This window comes from Plectropomus leopardus, chromosome 6 (genome assembly GCF_008729295.1).
Source record: "Plectropomus leopardus isolate mb chromosome 6, YSFRI_Pleo_2.0, whole genome shotgun sequence".
Lineage (NCBI taxonomy): Eukaryota > Metazoa > Chordata > Actinopteri > Perciformes > Serranidae > Plectropomus > Plectropomus leopardus.
Window position 1 is genome coordinate 25,079,731 of NC_056468.1, and position 22,950 is coordinate 25,102,680.

Sequence of the window (22,950 nt, forward strand, 5' to 3'; positions counted from 1 at the left end):
TGTGTGTGTGTGTGTGTGTGTGTCTAAGAGCATTACAAACATCTGCAGAAATGAGAAAGGTCCTGAGATTCTCCTGAGTGTGGCCTCCCCCACACTTCCTTTAACAGAGCCACACACAGATATGTATGTTCTGCAACATAACGTCAAACTGAATGAAAGCTTTTTTGGGTCTAATCTTAATGTCGACTGATGTATGTAGATACTGCCACACTCAAACAACAGACAGTAATCTGCAGTATTCCTCTGATCTGTATTACAGAATTGAGTATTACTGTAAATATTTCTGAGAGAATAGCCCTGAATGCTAAACTCAGAACACACGCCGCAGCTCCTTTCAAGAAACAACTGAACCTTTCTTTACTACCTTGAACTTGTTTCATGACTTTGAATGTATTTGTACTTCTTGGATTTAAAATGTTCTTAAACTATTATTTTTTTCTTCTGGAATATGTATCTTTTTAGAGTAAATGTAATCCTCCACGTAAGCAACTATGTAGGTCAGGGGTGTCCAAAATTTTTTGAATGGGGACCAGATTAGTTAATATGAAAACAACTGGGGCCCAGTTGCTTCTTGCATTACATGGATTACAGAAAAAAATAAATAAATAAATAAAATCACTTACAGATTAGACAAACGCAACTGTTTCATATTCCATTGAAAAAGTTTTCTCCTCCTGAAAGTGGCGACCCTCGCTGTTGACAGTTATTTCTCTTTCTATGATTTTTTGCTTGTTTATCCTCTCTTTATGAAAACACCTGCGTAGTTCTTACTTGTGCATGTCTACAACTGTATGACAATCCTGCCATAAGCCGAAATGCTAAGTGATTTTGCTTGATTATTGAATATTGTGTAGTGAGCCATATATAGTTTATTTTGAAAGAAAACCCATGGGCCGTTTAAAATCTGTCCAAGCACCATGAATGGCCCTCAGGCTGGACTTTAGGACATGCAACTTGTGTTTTTTTTTCTGTTTCACAGCTTTTTAATGTTTTTGAAAGTATTCCTGTGAATTTATATGCTTTTATTCAAAGGTGGAGAGTAGAGAGGTGACAGGAAATTAACAGAGAAATAGAAGTAATTACCTAGTAAAGTATAAAGTAGGCATCTTTACACTGCACTAACAGGACTCCCACACAGCTCTCCAACTTTAGTAAGCTTGACATGAAAAATTACATACAAAAAAAGTTGTTCAATTTCAAAACAACATTTATTACAGAGCTTCCAAGCCGCAATAGAAAACTCTCCACACCAGATGTGTTACATCTCAAAGTTGTAATGTAAACATCAAGTTGACTGATGAGTTTGATGACTGATTGTTTCCAGGAATATTCCAAATATAACAAGACTCAAACCTACTGCAGTCTGTACAGCATTACAGAAAATGAATGCGTGCACACACACACATGCGCACACACATATGTTTGTCCACATATGCACACACACACTGCAAAATATTCTCACTTGCATTTGCAAACACATACCTCAGCACAAGTAAACATCCAGCACACCCACAAACACTAAAAACAGCCAAAGTCCAAGTGTTAAATATTTCCACTCAGAATCTCAAAGGAGAAAAAGCTGCGTTAGGAGAGACGGATGAGGACGATGCAGGCTCCTGTTACATGCTCTGTGTGTGTGCGTGTGTGTGTGTGTGTGTGTGTGTGTGTGTGTGTGTGTGTGTGTGTGTGTGTGTGTGTGAGAGAGAGAGAGAGAGAGAGACACACAGCTGGCTTGGTAAGCTCGAGCTGTTTTGAGTTGGACTCAGATCCAAACACATGATAAACCTCTAAATTGATAGTTTAAAATGAGTTCATCCTTCACTTCACTTCACAAAAAACCTTGATTCAATTTTTAAAAAGTTAATATTGTTGAAGCAGACTGTTGTAGTTTGGGGTAATAAAGTATCTCACCTGTTGCTGATACATTCTTTTAGCTCTGTGGTCCAGGAGCTGACCTGCTGGTCGTTGTCCGTCTCAAATATCAGACTACCTCGATTAACCTGCAGAGACAAACGTGCGTTAATATACTGTACCATCGGCATAATATACATGCTAAGTTGCACTAAATTGTGCAAATACAAGAAATGGCCTTGAGATATTAAAAATGCAATTTTTCTAATGCTATAAATACACTAAAGGCACATGCAGAGCTTCATATTGCTGTTTGGGCAGTGGCTCAGCTTTATTTAGCTTATTCTGATGATTTTAAAAAATTGAGTCAAGTGACACACCGCCTTTAAAAGCCTCAAGGAACGTACTTTTTTCCAAGCCATTTAGGCCCAATCCACAGGTACAATTAGATTTTTTCGTGTTTCACTTTTTGACGTCACACAGAATGCGTTTCAGGTCAGTGAAAATGGACATCTGTAAAACACTGTCCAGGGTGAAGACTGTCAGTGTTGACATGCAAACAGAAATAGTTTTTGGCTTTAAACGTCAAAGTGAGCACCATAATATCCAAATGCGGTGACATTTTGTGCTTGGTAGATGTGGCCAGAATGGTGCTGTCTCTAACTTTGCTTACAGGACTTTATACATCTTTACACATAAATATACAGTTTCTCTTTTGCTATATTGAGGAGCAAAATCACGAGACTGAGCTGCCGAGGTCACTGCTTCAAGTAGCCTTCTGGTTAATGGCTTTTTTTCAGGCCTCTGATTGGCTGCCATGACTTTTAGGGTTAATTTACCTAAGTAATAGAGAAGTTTGCAAACTACACATCTGTTGTGTAAAACTGCTATCAAATGCTGACTGCTACAGCTGTAAAGAAAACGTTTTTGTTTGCTTCTTAACATTCAACAAAAGTTAAAATCAATTTGAAGTCGTGTTTGTTAAACCACATTACAATGGCTTACAAAGTAAAAAAAAAAAGCTGTTTTTCGAGATGTATTTTGGGAAATGATGGTTGACAGAGGATGTGGATGGACAGCAGAGAAGTGACTGGTAATGTGAGAAGTTTCTGTGGACGTATGAACGTCTGTTCTAACAGCCATCCTTCAACCCTACAGGTGGCGACTGTTTAATACTCAAGAGACGAAGTTTGGGTGGAGTATCTTCAAAGTTTAAACAAACGAGGTCTAACTGAAGACTGTTTGGTGAGTTTTGTTATGAAATGACATGACACAATGATTGTCTTGTTTCCTCCTCATGATGGTTAGAAGATCTGAGCAAATGTGGATGTAAACAACACAGCGGGCAGAGTCTGCAGACTAAAGCGTAGCCAGAAAGAGCTATTATTATAATTCCACTGATTTAACGTACCTTTAAAACAAATGTGTTTAAGTTGTCAGGCATCTCCAGCCGGTTGCAGCGACGAACTTCTTGGATATCTGAGCAGTGAGTCGTCAGCTTGGGACTGGAGGCCTGAAACACACAAAGACATGACGACCGTCAGGGGGATCACATGATACTCTCATGAGAGGAAAAAGGTACAGAAACAGAAAGATGAAACTGAAACAAAGGACGTGTGAGTGAGTGAGTGAGTGAGTGAGTGGGTGTAATCATTATGATAATACTTTAACAGTTAAATGTATTTTTCGAAACTAGTTTGTGTCATGAGGAACTAAGACTTCGACCAGTGTTTGATGTCTTCTGTGGCTCATCATGTGATAACACCAAATCACTGAATGGTTCAAACAGCACACTGAGCAACACGCTACGGGTTGGTTGCTGGTTGTCTGTGAGGAAAGAGTTTGGGATGGTTAAAGGGGACCTTCTTTGCCCGTTTTAAGGTTCATAATTGTATTTTGGGTTTCTCCTAATTATGTTTAGATTCCGTAAAGGTCAAAAAAACACATACATTTCCACTGGAACACCTGATTTCACCTTCTGTTAGAAATGCTGCATTTTAGCACCCACACGCCAAGAATAGTGCCACTTTTTACCATGAAAAATCAACAATAAGAGCCTCTAAACAAACCTGGACATTATTCAGGAATATGATCTGAAATTGGGGAGAAACCAGATTAAATTCTTTCCTGATTTTAGCATGTAGCTACATGCAGCAGTGTAGCCAACATCATGTAACACTTACAGAAGTGTGTGGAGCAGGTGACTGTTAGAAAAATCAAAATCTGATGTCAGCTTGTCTCAAAAGTATTTAAAAAAAAAGTATTCAGAATAATCATATGAACATCTGACATTGTGGAATTAAATACAACAGAAAACAAGGAAAGCACAATTGGTCCCCTTTATTTTATTCTGAAAATGGGTCTTTGGATAATAGTCTCATTCATCTTTACTGTTTTGGGGTGGCAGAGGATGTCTCGGTGGCAAATATCTCATAACCTCGGTAATAAAAAACAACTATTTGGTGATATGGATGAATAAACCTTTTAAAATCTGCAGATAATTTATTGTAAAATGCCTAATTTGGGCTTAAAATCTGTGGCTTCTGGCATACAAACCTCTGATTTACAAACTAGGCTCGGCTCAAAGCTTCACACATTCTACGCAATGGAACATTTGTGAAGCACGGTTTGTAAATTTCTTACCCGATATCTCTGCACACCTCCTTTTTTTCCCCCCTTTACATTATTCAAACATCTAACATATCAATGAAGTGGCTTCTTGCACACAAGAAAAGCTTTATTGCATCTGAGATGGGTAGGAGGTGTTGACTTCTGAGTAGGATGCTGCTGCAAATACGTCTAATTTTAAGGTTGATGAGTGAGGCTGCAGATACCACACTTCACCACAGGATGTTCATGTGTGCGTTATGTGCATATGTGCCGTCTCTAAATGTGTATGCACGTGTGAGCGTGAAGCCTCTGTGCTGCTGAAACTGAAGACCCCTCAGTGAGAGAAAATGCAGTGAGTCACAGGAAAAGAAGCGCAGGTCAGGAGCCCTCATGGTGGAGCTCCGAGGCCGACCCCACCAGGACTATAACTGTAATTAAAAAGTAAAATAAGCATGATCTGCTAGTGGCTGTTTGACCTCAGGCACACAACATGAACTCTTGATACTGTAAGTCTGAGTCAGGCTTGTGACCTTTTCTGCATGTTGACCAGCAGCAAAACCATCAGTGAACCCTGACTTTTGTGCACCAAGAGAACAGATGTATGGAGATACAGATAGGTGAGAAATTAAAGAAAATATGCCTTGGCATTGATTCTGCAGGTCTCTGAACTCTACTGGAGGGTTGAAACTAGGGTCAGGCGATGTCTCCCAGTTTGACAAATGATAATGTCCAATACGAAACATCGTGATGGACAGCGGCGTCATTGTGTTTGACCCACAAACCATCTGCTTTATACATTATTGTAACACAATTGTCAAGACTGAGGACTGAGACAGAGCGGCAACATTACTGACTGAAAGTTTTCCGTGTGTCATCATAGTTGGATGTTAACAAATGGAGACTGAAAACACCCTCGCTTGTTTATTCTGCAAGCAAAGGATGTTAAGTTTGGCTTCTGTTCTAAACATATTTTGGAAGTCAGAGAAAGTAAACTTTTGCAAGATAATGTGCTGAAGACCTGAAAATATGTCAAGCATCCTTAGCGCTCATGAAAAATCAGCTGAGCATATTTTTTATGAATGGAGAGTTTGACATAAGTAGTTTGAGTGTATACTTCTGAGATTTAAGATGCATTTGCTCTCTTTAAGTTGCAGTCCATGAGTCATACTGTTTGTGTTTGATGGTCAATTGCATGAGAGAAAGTGATATATAAAGAGATTTGCATGGGTATTGTTTAGTTTGAAGAGGTGACAAATTATTTTGAAAAATAGCTACGTGTGCTGTCCTCACTTTGCTGTTTAGAATTCTGAACCAGGTTACTGAAGTTTTTATGAAGATCTGTTTGGTGCGTTATTTGTATGTGGATTTGAAAATGCTTGCATAAGTCATGCACACTCGATATTGCTGACACTTTGAGCATGTAATTATCGCACTGTCCATTTTTGTTACGTGTAAGCCATGCTGGTTTTTGTTCTGTTGTTTGCTTCATACATATGACATATTGGCCTTTGCTGCGATGGTAAATTGCAAATAGAGGCGTGGCAACAGTGTTTTTAGCCGAGAGAACAGAATACCATCCCTGCAAAAGATATGGCCTCGTTTGGTGTGTTGATAATGTCGGTGGAGAGCGCAGTTTAAAAAATCAGGCCGAAATCTCCCATTTGTGTTCAGTGGGTTTAGATCTGGTGACTGTGGTACATCACTTTCATTGTCATCAAACAACTGAGTGACCCTTCGTGTCCCGTCCATGAGAGCATTGTCATCCTGGAAGAGACCACTCATTTATTCAGGTTCTTCCATTAGCTTGTCACCTGCCTGTACTTCCTACAGGTGTAAGATCTCTCCCAGAAGTCCTGCCCCACTCAGGTAAACCTGAAACCTATCTGAACAGAAGAAGGATGGTGTGTGTACACCTACATGTGTGCTCACTGACGACACATGTGCTCAAACTAATCATGCGTCAGTAATAACGCAGTGCAGAGCCTTTAAGCCTCTGGATACAAACAAGCGCTAACAGAGCCACCGGCGTAAACACAAACACACACAGACACACAAACACACACACACACACACACACACACACACACACACACGCATACACGGATGGATGACTTGGTCAGCCATGTGTACAGGCCTGTGGCATGTTGGGTAAAAAGTCAGCTCTGAAATGAAGCCTCGATGACAGCTGATAAAAACACATGGAGACAAGACAGTCAGCAACTCTTATTGAGAGTTTAAAACTAATGTGTGCATGTTAGCTTCATGTGTAGATCGACTAATCGACTACTTGTTGCAGCTCTATTTTCTGTATTTATTCAAAATAACACTGTATAAATCAAATTAAAAAAAAAGAATACATGCACTAACAAAAGAAATGAGGGGACATCAGAAAAAAACAATAAAATCCTACTTCCCATGTCTTACCATTTTTATGATTTTTGACAGATTGATCGATGACATTTAAATACCAATTAAAGCCTCATTTTTAGATCACTGAATTGACTTTTTAAGGATCCCTGGGAACCTTGATTTTAAAACATAGTCCACAAAACTTTCTCCAGCACAAAGCGGAAGCTAACAAGCAACAGTAATATCAACATAAAACCCTATGGGGACAAACATATGCAAGAGAGCAGAGCAAAAACAAAGTAGAGGGGGTTTGAGTTGCGTGAGAGAGCAGAAGCTGCAAAAGGAAACAGACGAGACGGTGAAAGACACGGCGTTGTTGGGTGGGAGAAGAGGGAGGGATGAGGAGCAGAAGAAAGAGCAGGGAGGACAGATTCCAGGGCTTTGTGCACCGGATGAGTTTGAGTCCATGTGACAGTGTGTGAGCCTGAGGAATGTCTATGATAATCCAACACGCACACGCACACACACACACACACACACACACACACACACACACACACACATATCAAAAGAATAGATTAACCCCCCGCCTCACTCACACAATTTCCTCAGCTTTACCGGTGATGTGAACGAACCCTGTAACTCCATGCACTCTTTGTTTTAACCACAGCGTTTAATATTATCAATAAAGAGCAGTGTGACGCAGAGATGAGAGGGATGTGACTCATTCAGAGAGATTTGAGTCAGTGAATGAGGAACTGACTACAAGCTGCACCCGTAACCAAATTGCTACAACAGCCAAATTTCAGTCCAGGATGTTCAGAGAAATTCTGCTTCTTCCGATTCAGGTTAAAACTTTCAGGTTTTCTTCTAAATGGAGTGAGAAAGATGCAATCAATGTTTTCTCAGAGGAAATGTGTGCATGCTTGCAGAAAGGACCAGAGGCAAATGTGGAGTTAAAAAAAAAAAAAAAAAGCTGTTACTGGACAAGATACTATGCAAGAAAAATCTTTGTTGATTGATAAAAGACTTCTTATATTCAGTCACAGGACAGAGGCTGCCACGTTATTTAAAACAAATCAATTAAGTTAAAAAAACCCCAACTAATTATTTTATCATTCTTGGCCTTAGAAACAGTAGATGATGAAACAATCTCAGTCCGAAGCCGATTGATTAACTGTTCTAAGCTTTCATTTATATCACGTGGTCTTCATCAGCAGATCGTTTTTGCTGTTTTGAGGTTGAGGTTCCAAACTTGCCTCGTTTTCCCGTCTGATGTATGAACTTAAACCGGTTTGATTTTATGCAAACTGGTTGGACCGGCATTTGTCATTATGACACGTTCTGGCAAATCATACTGCCTCCATGAGTAACCTGTGCTGACAGCATCACTGCACTAAATCCAGCATGTACTGCATTATTGATAAGCAATATAACAATATGATTATTATATTTGTTTATAAACAAACTAAAGGAGCTACTGTAGCAATTACTGCCGAGCCCAGCATGGCAACACGGAGGAGATCAAATCTGGGCAGAGTGGGGAAAGGGCAGCACTTGTTTTGTTTGTTTAATAGGAGTTCATGTGTTTCTTGGTGTGACGAGGCGAGACATGGCAGAGTACCTCAAGAAAACTATAAGTGCACCAACATGGCAACATTTTGGATTTTTAAGCGATTGAAAGAGGCGTCCTCACTGGCTGTGAGCCACGTGGTGCACTATGAACATTTACTTTTTTTTTCCAGTTTTGTATTAACCTGAAACTATTCAAATTGTCAGGAAAGTAAATGTTAGTGTTAGGCTTTCAGAAATTTTAATGGACATTTTTCAGTGTTTTTGTCATTTTATTGGTAATCAAATAAAAAAAAAAAAAATCTGCGGACTAGTTAATAGTAATAATAATAATAATAATAAAAAAATGTTAATTACAGTCCAAAAAACAAAGCAAAACTCTTTACTTTGAGTACAAATCAGTTTCTTTCTGTTTGGACAACGCTGATTAATGAACATGTATTTATTTCATGCACAGAGATGCAGCAGTAAAGGATGTGAGTTAAAGCTTCACCATCAGCATCACAACTACAGAGGATGTGCCACAGCTAATGAGATGTGGTGTTTGTGTGTGTGTGTGTGTGTGTGTGTGTGCGCATACAAGCTGAGGGTGACTCACAGAGGAATTTATTGAGAGATTGTGAATGAGTTTCTGACTAAGAGCATCTTTGAGGAACCATATGTGTCTGCGGAGGGAAAAAAAGAAAAAAAACACGCAGCAGATGTCTGACTAGTTGAGCAACAACATAACAGGCCTGATTTCTGTGAATCAACTTCATCAGGGGAGCAAGTTCAAGCTAGCACATTTCCTATTACTGCAAACTGAAGTCTGTAATGCTCCCTAGAGATGACACACACACACACACACACACACACACACACACACACACACACACACACACAGAGCAGGCCTTTGCCCTTTTTCTTCCTTTTTTTCCTCATCTGCATAAAACCCCTTCAAGATTATTTCCTTAAAAAACACTGTGTGAGCATCCATGAACTGTGTGTGTGTTCATATTTAAAAAGACATCGCAAAACAACCACAAAGAGATAGATCACAACTAAAATGAAACATAAAACAACCACAAAAAGATGCAATAAGACTAAAATGAAATGTAAAAGGACCACAGAGATGCTAAAAAGACCACAAAGAAGGGACCAGAAGTGACACAAAACTAATAAGGGATTAACCCCCCCGACTAAGAGCTAGAAAGATTACCGATTAATCTGCCCATCATGTTTTATCCAACCAACAGTGCCAACCAACCAACAATCCAGAGCTATTTAGTTTATTATCACGCATGACAAAGAAAAGTATCACCTTCTCACATTTAAGAAGCCTAAAACCAGCAAATGTCTGTATGTTTTCCATTTTCTAAAATAAAAAAAATATTAGAAGGATTCAATTATCGAAACAGTTGCCGATTAATTTTCTGATGAATGGCTTATCAAAAAACCCTGCAGCTCTAGTGGAAAGAACCACAAAGAGACACAAATAACACAAAAAATGATCCGAAATGACCATAAAAAGATGCAAAACAACCACAGAGACACAAAACGACCATAGAAAGATGCAAAACTACAACAAAGAGGTGCAAAATGACAATAAAAGATGCAAAACACCACAAAGAGATGCAGAATGACTATAAAAAGATGAAGAACAACCACAAAAAGACAATAATACGATGCAAAACAACTATAAAGAGATGCAAAACAAAAGAGACGGAAACAGCCAGAAAAGGATGCAAAAAAACTACAAAGAGACACAAAAGGACCATAAAATGACGCAAAACAATCACAAAGAGATGCAATAAGACCATAAAAGATGCAAACATTCATAAAGAGAGACAGAATGACCACAAAACGATGCGAAACAATGACAAAGAGATACTCTAGAGGTTTTGCTCCGAGATGGGAGGGGTGGGGGGGCTTTAATGTCTGTGTCCAGGGACCCATTCTCCCATAATCTGTCCATGACTGTAGGCTATTTTGAGTTACAATAGCAGCTTTTCACTGATATTATTTCATATTAGAATATCTAAACGTGTTTGCCGAATAAACAATGTAACCATGAATAAAATACACCGTATTACAGCCAGTAACCATGAGTCGAAACACATTATAGTTGTACTCATTTTACAAAATGAGTAAAAACGCCTTGCCCCGGGTGTTCAGGTGTGTGAGTGACAGGTTTTTGGAATTACTGAAATGCAGACTTAATCCTTTGCTACCGAGACTGCCAAAAACAAAAGCTGATGTAACACAACACAGTCCTTTCCAGCTGTTACCTGGCATCGACCTGATCTACATACAGACACACTCTTCAGGAGGCTCGGAGAGAAACTGATAAAACAGACTCAGCCATAGAGAGTGAGCATAATGAGTCTGTAAATATACAATAAAACTTTTCATTAATACCCTAAATTACTGCTCTTTGTCACAAACAGTATCGTTTGCCAGCACACCTCAAGTCTCGAGCCTAATAGTATCAACCTGCAACTGTGAAAGAGCACTGAAGTGTTCCCATATATTTAAAAAAAGGTTAGTGCATGCTCATAGCCTCAGTGTTGCGATAATAATGTAATCCGCACAAAATTTTAACGTGTAATGTCTCTTTCGGGGGAGTAAAAAGCAAGGACATCATGTCAAAATGTCTCAGTACATTATTGATGGTTTGAAGCTGCGAGTGAGTGTAATCCTGTTTCAAGATGGATTTTTCACTGAGAGACACAAGACTGGAGTTTTATCAACATCCATTTATGCAGCAGATATAAAATACAGCTCTGAGGTTTACAGCTTGTTCTCTCGGCTTCATGACTCAGCTGGCCTGTTTACATGTAACAAATTCTGGTTTTATCAACCACAGTAACAACATGTTGATGAGCTATTTCCACAAGTAACATAAGACATACAAAAAAACTTACATCTATATCAAGTTAGAAAGATATTTTTATCCATCTTTAACTCTTATCTTCCTTAAAGTTCCCCTTTGAATGGCCGACAGTATCATATATAGGCTATTATCTATCACAAAGAGATGCAAACTGCCATAAAATGATACAAAACAACCACACAGAAACGCAAAACAACCATAAAAGAGACACTAAAAGATCACAAAAAGATGCAAAACAACCACAAAGAGATGCAAAAAGACCATAAAAAGATGCAAAACAGCCACAAAGATACACAAAACGACAATAAAAGGATGCAAAACAACCACAAAGATGTCATAAATAAATAAATTAATTAAATAAAAGGATGCAAAAAAGATGCAAAAAGACCATAAAAGATAAAAAAAAAAAACACAAAAAGATACAGACTACCACATTCTTAACTGGCTAGTTGATGCTCTTGAAGCCTTATATTGGAATATTATATATAAGGTTGTTGATTTTGTCTTTACCATTTTATACACATATCCAAATCCATCTTTAGAAACTTTGGGATCTCCACTAGAATCTGAAATAAAGTTTTGTGAGTTTAAACAATATTTAGCTGCACATTTTGATTTTGTATTCAATATTTCTGACAGAGAAAATGTCATTTTATTTATCTGCCAGGGTCCAGCATTTAAGTGAGATAATTTGCTGCACCTTTCTTTGCTTTATTTGAATATCTCGGAAATTATAATTATTATTGTACATTTTTCAATATATTTTGGCATTTTATAGATTAAACAGTTCATCAAATTAATTTAAACCAAATAATTTAAAAAAAAAACTCATAATGAAAGTATCAGTTATAGCCCTGTAATACTACAGTATTAATACTCTATTGTATTAGTGTTTACTTGACTTCACTTATTTCAGCTGGTAAGTTTTATTCTTTTCTTAATAACTTAAATATCAACATGTCAGCAGCTGATAATCTGAGTAACATGAAGCTGACGGAGATCTGTCGCAGAATTATTGTGACCCCGCAACGACATTTCAGTTTTCACTCCTGGTTCTTTTCAGATTGAGTCAACTTTCACTACTTTGTTTCAACTTCACACACACACACACACACAAACACACACACACACACACACACACACACACACACACACACACAGGGGACTGATATCGTGTATATGAGACGCTGATATGCAACAGCGACAATATAGACTAAATATCATTTTTTAAAATTCTATTTACTACACGTCTGTCTCTATCAGTCCTGTTATTCCTGTCCTTGCATGTTATTTTAACATTGATTGCAGTTAACCATGTATTATACTGTGGCCTTATTTACTGGCAGATGTGTACTGCTCATTTGTACATATAATATTGTGTATAAAACACTTCTAGGATATGTCATTTTTCTCTCATTTAGGGTGTCTGTTAAACACCCGGCCAAGGAAACAGTTAAAAATATGAGTATTTTAAGCTTATGTAGCATTTTATACACATTTATACAAAATTAAGCCAGTCAGTTTAAGAAACTTCCCTACAATTTAAAATAATGTTTTGCAGGTTTTGATGATATGTGGCTGCACAGCATCTCTAACGTGAGGATTTGCTGCATTTCTGTGATTTATATCATTATAAATTAAAGATCTATTGATTTTTTTGTGGTATTGTTAAAACATAAACATTGTACTTTGTTCAGCTTTGTTATCATTTTTAGCTGTTGTGTCTATTTATGTGTAAGCACAGTGAGTAATAATTCCTTCATTCATAAAATTGTTATTTATTTTAGCTGCAACTCTATATTAGATATTTAAATGTATTTAATCATTGGGAATGGCAGCAGCTCAGTATGTGGGGACTTCGCTCGTGAACTGGAGGGTTATCAGTTAAGTAGAATGACAAAGAATAAATGTGTTATAGGAAAAAACATATAGTCTATATATTTTTGAAAAAGTTACATTCAACCAACTGTAAAACTAATGTTCTAACTTTTATTCTTTACTTAGATGAATGGGCATCATTCCTGTCAAATAAATTGATAAAATTCAAAATTATGAAAATGAATCATATGACAAAGCAACAACACACATTTTAGGCACAAACACTGCCTGTTCAACCGATCAAAGTGACAACTGTTAACACAGGTTAACACACACACACACACAGACACACACGGTGGCGGCAGGCATAAACAGTTGATGAAAGCAGCTCACAAACAAACGGAGATGCAGCCATGCAACCTCTCACCCACACAGTCACAAACACGTCTACAGTTTGAGTGCACACGCCCACACACGCACGGGTGACACACAGGATGTTTGGAGTCCAAAAAGATCTTCCCAGGGTCCCTTTCTCAAGGCCGTCGCCGTGGCAACTGACTGACACTCCACATTCCTTTATCCCTCCGAGGGTCAGCGTGGCCAACGCTGTCCGGGGTGCATATGTGTGTGTGTGTGTGTGTGTGCTGGACTGACCCTAAACTCTGCGGGGTTACCAAACTGGTCTCAGGAGAGATTTTTGAAAGTGTGTATGCACAATTGTCCTACACACACATGCACGCACATTTTAAAGCACCACCCATCAGGGCCTCATCAGCGAGAGGAGACCTTGACCGACACATCTGTGTGTGCTTCCCCTGGTTTCGGGTTTGGATCACTGATGCATTTCTTTTCCTTGCTGCATACTTAACAGACAGCCTGTCTGGTCTATATTTTCCTTATAGTCACCCATAAAAAAACCTAAATCAACCATAAAATGTATCCTCTTATCACGTGTTGTTTGTGTAACCAAAGCCTTGTAAATCGTTTTCTTTCATACCATAGAGGCTCCACTGCATCTCAAAACCAGAACTCGCATCAGTGAACCACACTAGTCAAGTTCTCATTAAAATTTAAGACAACTTTTTGGCAAAAATTCTAGAAAATCTGCAAGAAAGGGGAATTGGAGTCCCTTGGTGGCCATTTGGTTACACTGCATGCCACATAACTGCAACATTAGCAATTTGATTCCAGTTGTTTCATCAAGCTAAACAGCTGATGGCACCCAATTCTCCAGTCGGGTGCCATTAAACCAATGCATTAGAAGAGGGCGCAAAATGAGATAATGTAATTAAAAGAGTGGCAGTCAACCTCAAATGACCAAAAAAAAAAAAAACCCATGGAGGACATGCTGGAAATCTGTTTAGTTAATGGATTTATTTTAGGAAGATTAAGGTTTTTATCCGCTGCAAATTTTAGTGTCTTCAGGGTCAGTTCCTACCGACAAGCACAAAGCCATAGCATCATGTGACCTATAAAAGCGAAAAAAGTGTTTCCATTGCAGTTTTGCAAAATAGTGCTTTTTTGAAACGCCTAAAATACCACCTCATGTGAGCTTAAAACTTTTTCAAAATTGACATGTTTCCATTAGGCGTATTTTATGTTCGCAACTTCAATTTGGAGGTTAATGGAAACCACCCTACTGTAAGCAGAGAATTCAGTCTGCAGTGTAGCTCATACACTTCAATGATGATCCAGGGAATTATAGAAAACCCCCCCAAAAACCAAAAACAACCTAAGACTGGAATTTTTTGGAGGTGGTTTCAAGGGGGAAGGGGTGTGCATAGGTTGCTTTTTCCAGAAGTATGAAAAAAAAAAATCAAGCCCTTTGTCAAAATTTGTGAAATTTTTTGATCAGCTCATGTCACAGGAAGATTTTTTATAATCATCTTATAGCTCTGCCTGGATCGTGGCTACTGTACACAAAATCTTTGTATGTTTGTACAGAAAACTGTGTTTAATGTGTTTATACAGCAGCTATTGCTGCAGCTAGTACTATGGTGATCTTTTGCAGCTGGTATTGTTTTCACCCGTCAACTCCACCACCTGTTGTTTGAGTCACACAGATAAACACTCTGAGGTCTTCCTCCAAAGCTGGTGGAACAGAAATAGACTCTCTGATCCCAGCTCACTCCTGATTTCATCCATGACAGGGCGGCTAAACTGTAATGCAGCATTTAATACAATCTAAAACCAATATTAAAAAAAATACCCGTTAAAAAAAAACACTCCATGTTGTCATAGAATGAGTAAAAAAATACAAGAATAGACAGTAAAAATGCTGTAAAATCTTGCTAGGTTTCTTTTGATTTTAAAATTAGTTGAATTTTACTCAGAAATCAGATCCAAAAGATAATAATCTAAAAAAAGTTAAAAGTCCCACTAAGGGATGTTTTACAGATTCTCTCTGACCTTCAAACGATCAAATTATTCAAATTATTGTTGGCTCAGGATTACAGTCACAGAGAGCTGCTGTAATCACATAAAATCCTTATAAAAATGCATGAAAATTGCAACATCTATTCTATATGCAACACCTATGCATAAACCTCCTGAGGAATGTTTTTAGGTTTATTTTATGTATTTTACTGTTCGCGTAGTGCTTTTTTTTTCAAGGTCAAAGAAATTATTTTAAAAAATGTGCTTGCACTGGTTTCTGGTATGTGTACATTGGTGGAGTACAGGCTGCCAGGAGATCGGATCACATTCACAGTCAGCTCTATCTGTGGCATCATGGAGGATGTGGGGAAACACACACAGACACACTGAGCACTCGTTGTTGGGTTACCAACACTGATAGAGATGAGTGTGTTCTAGGAAACCTTTCAGAGGCTGTCAGCCCTTACTGATGAATAAATGTGTCACTTCATTGTGCTGCCCTGCTTGCACAGTTCTCAGAAACATTGATATATAAGCCATATATGCAGAAGTTAAGACAGCACACTCAAGTTTCACAGAATTGAGTGTAGCTTCCTGTAAATGAATTGTGGCTTTGCACTCAAGGAAAAGACTAATTAGTGAGCCTGACAGAGCAGAAAAACAAGAAGAGAAAGTGGTAACATTTTGATGATAACAGAAAAGTTGTGACAGTAATCTTTAGATAACCAAAGAAAAAACCACAAAACTTGTCAGCATTTCTGCAAATATATGCAATGTTAAGATGTAAAAATTATATTCAGGCATTCACCAACAACAATAAAATCATCAGTCAGGAAGTCACAGTGCATGACACTAAGTTTTCTAAGGTTATTTCCAGGCAAAGAGGGTAAAACAGGGAAAAACTAATCCACACAGACATCAACATCTACTATATAACAACACTTCTAGGATACTTAAATTGATAAGGGACTGTTTTTCCCCTTAAAACATCCTAGGAGTCATTTATTTATCACTTCTGTATATGTTTTAGAGTCTTTGGTGCAAATAAAAGGTTACAATCAGCGGTGGAGCTCCAGAGTGTCATTAACTATAAGTCACTGTGGCTTTTCTCATAGAGATCTGCCTCGAAACCACAGGAGCTTCTGCTCTTCAGCTCAGGCCATGATTGGCTTTAGGTCAGCTGGTTCCCTTATTCAAAGTTCCTATTGGCTCAGTTAGCACTGCACTGAAAGCTAAGATTGCCGAGAGATGCGCCCTTTAAATCAACTTGGAGGAAAACTATAAAAGATGAAAATAAGGAAAACATGAATGTTTCAAATGATGCAAAAGCAGTTTGTGGATATTTATGAAGGTAGCAATGGGTTTGGACTGAATATTTCACCTGATTTAGATCATGTGGAGTCTATGAGCTGCTGTTTCTGTTGTTAAAAAATTACAAATGTAGATTTTTGGACCACAATACCCTTTCATAGTCGAGTAATAAATGTAGGGTTTATGCAGCCTGCCGTGGTGGTTTTGATCTTGAAATGGTCAACATTAATGGCACCGTGAGAGGCATAGCTTTCAAAGGATATGCTGTATGACTGCACCACTTAATTAATGATGATTACAGCAAACGGTTTGTGCAAAGTAATCATCAAAAATTTAAAAAATTCACAAAGCCCGCGGATGGGCCATCAGATTTTTTTACAAAAACTGAACATTATGACCTTCACGAAAGGAGGAGTTTTATGAGAGTGTTGAATTCGACTGCAGGTGTACCTCATACACTAAGTAAAGAGAATCACGTCAATAGCTGATAGGATATAGGGAGATCATTCAGAAACTCAGAGACTCACACGGAAACAATCTAGACTGAAAAACAGCACTTCAGTTTAGAGAGAAATATAGGGCTGCCACTTGAAAGTCAGAAATTCGAATCATTAGTTGGAGACCCCAGTCGACTGAGATAGCTTCAAGTTGAGCAGTTGTTTTTAAAATGTATTTATTTATTTTACCTAGTCATTTTGCTGTGCAGTGCACTTCTGGGGACATTTTGATCCCTAGATTTAGCTGCGGAGCGAACACTCTTGACTTTCATAAAACTCTTTGATATAAGCTGCAGCTGACGCGATGCAGCGGCAGTGAGAGGAAGACAGACTCTGCACTGTAAGACTTGGAGACAACATTATCTTCTCTCTTTTACTCAGAAGTGGTGAATTTACAGTGCACAGCAACTTAATTCAATACAGTCTCTGGCTTTTGTTTGATATCTAGTGTTGGCAGAAAATGTTGCAGCCTTATGACCCCTTTTTGGCACAGTTAGCTTGTTTACTATATTACATGAATGCTGAACTTTCTGAGAAATTCTGAGTCGGGCACAGCTGTAGAAAAATATGTGTGCCTTAACAAAGTCATCTCATCCAGTTTACCAAAAAACACATTTTCCCACCTAACCCTTTTGACGTCTCCTCTTACTGATCGTTTCTGGCTATTTTCTATTTGGATTTAAGATATTCACCACTGAGACTTCTGTCACTGCTCAAATATTTCATTTGCGGGACTCACAGCACTGAAAAGTGACATCTGAAAAACCCCACAGTGATATCTCCTTCCAGAAAAGATGTATCAGTTACTCAATTAATCTGCAGACCTGACTGTGAACAGTTTTTGCTGGAGCTATTTTCCGTTGAAAATGTGAACTGTTTTCATTGGGACTGCTTTCGAGCAAAGAAATTGTCCCAATGGAAACAACTGACTGCAAAGTCTGTGAACTATCTTGAGTAAATTCGGCAAATTGCTTTTGGAGAGAGCACCACGAGCACCGCCGCTTTCACCCACACTGTTTTGAAGCAGTAACACAAGTGAGGGTGGCTTTGTGAGCCTTAATCTAACTACATGGCCGTGTAGCATGAGCATGTGATATAATTTTTAAGACACTGTGATACACTATGGTCTGAAATATTAACCTTGTGGTAACAACGTCCCTTATGAGTCCAGCTGGGGACTCTCCTCTCTCATTTCCTGTCACATCTCAACTGTCACTCTCCAATAAAGGGACAAAATTACCCCCAAACAGTACTTGGACAAAGAACATTTTAGTTGAGAAATGTCTGCTGATACAAATGTTAATCTGGTACGAGGTCAGTGTGATAAACTATTAGATTTTTGGCTCCAACTATGACTGCCCCAGAGTATTTATCAATTTCAATCTCGATCTTTGCTTATATTATCTGTCCAAGATAAATGATCATGGTTTCATGACGAGTCTAACACCTTCCTGTACCCAAACAAAAGCTAATCAAAATACAGCTGAAATATCATGGAAAACAACCAGATCAGCTTACTGAGAAACAGAAAATAGATCGTGTGATTGTGTGTCGTGTGAGCCAAGCACGAATGTGCGCACACACGGGCACTGTTTGCATGTGTGCAGAGTTTCAGAGTACTTTACATGACTCACAAAAAAAAGAAAAACAAAAAAAGACTTTGTGAGAATATCTCAGTTAATCTTGTGAAAACGTTTTCACACTTGCATGAGAAGTTTTTGTGTGTAAAGAAATTAGTGACACATAATTTTGGGAAATCTACCTCTAAATTAATTATGATATAATGGCACAGGCAATATGTATCTCCGTTTATGCATTTGTAAAGTATTTAGTGTATACCTTTTAAGAAGCGTGCATTGAGCAGGGGATTTGGTTGCACATGTAATCCACATGTGTAAAAGGGCATGTGTCAGTTATGGGTGTGTGTGTGTGCGTGAGGGTCAGTTAAGGGTGTGTTGTATGTCCAGTAACTGTGCACATGTGGACAAGACAAGTAGCCTCAACTCATTCTACTTATTTTCTTTCCCTACAATCGAGTCCTCACTGCCTCTTTGCTTTTGGTGTGAGTTTCTTTCTTTCATCTGTGTGCAGTTCCTAAACTAAATGATCAAAATCTTACTTTCATCCTGACAATCACATTAATTAATCCGGAGGTCCCACAAATGCTGACCAATACCTTATTTTTCAGACAGACAACAAAATTTATATTTGATAACATAATACTGGCAAAGTTTTGACAAAGATGTGTATAGAGGCAGCATTTTTTTAAGTTTAAAAATAATCTGCCCCAAAGAGATGACAGTTATAGACATTCTGAACAGCAAACTGGAAAATCATAATAATGTCATAATAATTTGTATAAAAAGGATAATAAAACTGGAGTACAAAAACACAGCCTGAGAGAACTGATGTGATTTCGACTGGTTGATGTATATGCCAGAAGGCTACCAATGCAGTTCAATTCAATTTAATTTAACTTATGAATTGACAAAAGCAATTTGCATGAGATGGCTTTATAATACGACATCACTCTTGGACCCTAACAGCAGTTAAGAACTGACTTTGGAGGCCAGAAATTTACTGTTGCCCTTTTCTATTAGCTCGAACCATTCTGGTCATTCTCGTCTGTGCGTGAAAATCTCAGTAGATCAGCAGTTTCTGATATACTCAAAACGCTCGTCTGCCACCAACAACCATGCAATGTTTAAACTTCCTTAAATCAGTGGTACCCAACTGGTGGGTGAGAGGGTCCATTCTGAATGGACCACAAGTGACTTGTGAATATCTCAAGTTTGTGAAAAACACACTTAATTTTAAAGAAGTGTGAATTTCCAGTGCAGAGCTTTTATTTTGAAGTGCCAGTTCCTGCTGTAGAAGTTTTTTTATTCCAGTTCAGCAACTGTGTATTGTCCTGTTCTCGATATCATTTGGCCTATTAGCATGCCGTGCCTTTGCAGTGTTTTTCTCATTGCATGATCTTGAAGCATTAATATGCACTTTTTGGCTGCAGTATTTATTCACTAGGTTTGAAATAATTATTACACTTTATTCTTGCAATATGTTTTATTTCATTGTGTTACAAGCCTACGTGTTGGCTACATTTAGTGAAATATAATTGAATATGTGGTAATTTATCTTATGTGTGGACCTTGACTCAGTGACTTTGGAGAAATCTGGACTCCTGTGGCTGGACCAGTTGGGAACCACTGCCTTAATTCACCTTTGTTCACCTTTCTGAGGCTAAGTGTGCACTTCAGCAGATCGTCTTGACGATGTCTACATGTCTATATGCACTGAGTTGCTGCCGCGTGATTGGCTGATTAGACATTTGTGTTAATGTGCACTTAAATAGGGGTACCTAATAAAGTGGCTGGTAAATGTATATCCCAATAGTGGCTGGTAATATCAACATGCTGATGTATAGATCTGGCTTGTTCCAACAATAGAAAGGTATGAGAATCAAAATCAGCTGTGACTGATTTTTTAAAATGACAAAAACTGGCTTCTGACAGAGAGACTTGCCCAGAAATCGGGAAAGAAAAACATTCTTGTCCTTCCTTTCCCTTCTGCCCCCCGGTGCCCAACCATTGTCTCTGAATAAACCTTACTGTGCAGTTTTGTCCCGTACAACTACAGCTCCTGGTACCACTGAGCCAGAACCAGGTTTACACAGGGAAGGAGATCCAGCCATGATAACATTTTCCACACAAGAGTCAGAGCCAAGTGGGACGTGCCAGGGCCAGAGCAAACTCTGAATGTTTATAACGCAGCATCAAAAGCCACGGTTTGCTCAGAGAGAAGCTACAGCCCCAATTGACAAATCATATCCGCTGGCAACGGGATAAAAAAAATGAGTCATTTTTCTGAGGGGAAACTGAGAGGCACAGATAATGAGAAAATGCTCGTTGTGTTTGGCTCTGTAATAGAAACCAGGCTAAAGAGTTGCCCGGAGAGAATCAGGGGGAGGGGGCTCAGCGGGGCTGGAGATGTGACTCAGAATAAAGCTGAGCAGAACTGAGTGGAAAAGCATGGAGTGAAGAGGAGAGCACAGAAGATATACAGACTTTTTATAGCCTATTTAATACCACAGAGAATTAAATTTAATATTTTTTCCACTGTTTTACTGGTCAAAGAACAGTGTGACAGGAAAACCAGCCAGGACACTAAAGCCTCTCATTATTTATTAACGATTGTTTTCATCATCATTTGCTAGATTTATTGGTTGATTGTTTCATTGTTTGGACTATGAAATATATATTATATATATATATATATATACATATATATATATATGTTTTTTCTTTTTTTTTTTTAATGCAACGGCAATCTTCAATTTGTTTGTTTTGTCTGACTAACAGACAGAAACCTTGAGATCTTCAGATTATTGTCATATATGACAAAGACAAACAGTAACGTGTCATTAGGGGCCCCAGAACGTTTGGCTGTTGGAGTGAAGATATAAAATACACTCAGTTGCTAGTTGAGTGAGCTGCTGGACATTAGCAAAAGCTAACGCAGTACAACAGCCCTGCAATACATATAACCTTCATAAGGTTAATAATGTTTCCAATGAACTGACGACAGAGATAGAAACCCAATCGTTAATGAATGGAGAGTCTTACAGTGGAAAACCTTAAAAGTCCAGTGTGTGTAGGATTTAGGGGATATTTTGGAAGAAACTGAGTATAATATAACAAGTATGTTTTTTTTAGTGAGTATAATGACCAAAAAATAAGAATCACTGTGTTTTCATTATCTTAGAATGAGTCTTGTCTAAGGAAATGACCGTGCTGCACTCTGCAGCCCAGAACAGACTAACCAAACATTGACCTTAAATAGGACCATTTTCTGCAATTATTCCTACCGTCATTATGCGAAATTCTAATAAACCGTCAACAGAGTGTAGATAACATTTTGATAATTAATGGTGAAAACTCAGTGGAAAACCTTAAACAAGCACTGTCAAGCAAAGTGAAAATATGGTCATAAACGAAGAGTCACAAGTTGGACTGTGTGTGTGTGTGTGTGTGTGTGTGTGTGTGTGTGTAGTATAGGTATTTACATGACAAACATCAATTGATAATGCAAATAGCAAATAAGCACATAAATACTTAACATAAAGCATCTACACTAAATTGAACGATGACATAATGGTGTTGGGTACCATAACTGTGTTTGCAGGTGTGTGTGTGCGCGCGCGCGCGTGTGTGTATAAGTGTATTTATGGGCAATGATGAATAAGAAGAACAGAGGCCGAGAGAATACTGTTGGGTGAGGGTATTAAAAACAGTTTTGCTTTGGGGGGCTTTCCACATGCAACTCAGCAAGGTCATGTGCAACTGGCACTGTGGTTACACATGCATGCACACGCGCACACACACACACACACACACACACACACACACACACACACACACACACACACACACACACACACACACACACACGAGTCCAACACAGGGATTATGACAGGGTAAATAGCACACATTTCAGATGCATGAAAGATTAAATAAAATTATTCGCCAGAGTGAAAACTACATATCGAAATAGTTTCCATTAATGCAGAGACACAAACACAAAGGCAACACAGCAACCTCTTCTGCAGAAAAAGACACAGAGCTAGAAAGAGACAGAGCGAGAGATCTGACAAACATCTTGACCACATGACTCTAACCACTCTACTTCCTTAAGATG

General features: G+C 38.4%; 1 protein-coding gene across 3 annotated transcripts in view; it reads right to left on the reverse strand.

Annotated features, from left to right (window-relative positions):
- sh2b3 (SH2B adaptor protein 3) overlaps nucleotides 1–22,950 on the reverse strand; it is a 67,982-nt gene that overhangs the window by 7,716 nt on the left and 37,316 nt on the right. For all 3 annotated transcript variants that reach the window (XM_042487671.1, XM_042487672.1, XM_042487673.1), the window contains exons 3-4: nucleotides 3,263–3,364; nucleotides 1,912–2,000 (exon numbers count right to left, since the gene is read on the reverse strand). In XM_042487671.1, coding sequence (XP_042343605.1) covers nucleotides 1,912–2,000; nucleotides 3,263–3,364 — 191 coding nt within the window. The remainder of the gene's footprint in view (nucleotides 1–1,911; nucleotides 2,001–3,262; nucleotides 3,365–22,950) is intronic.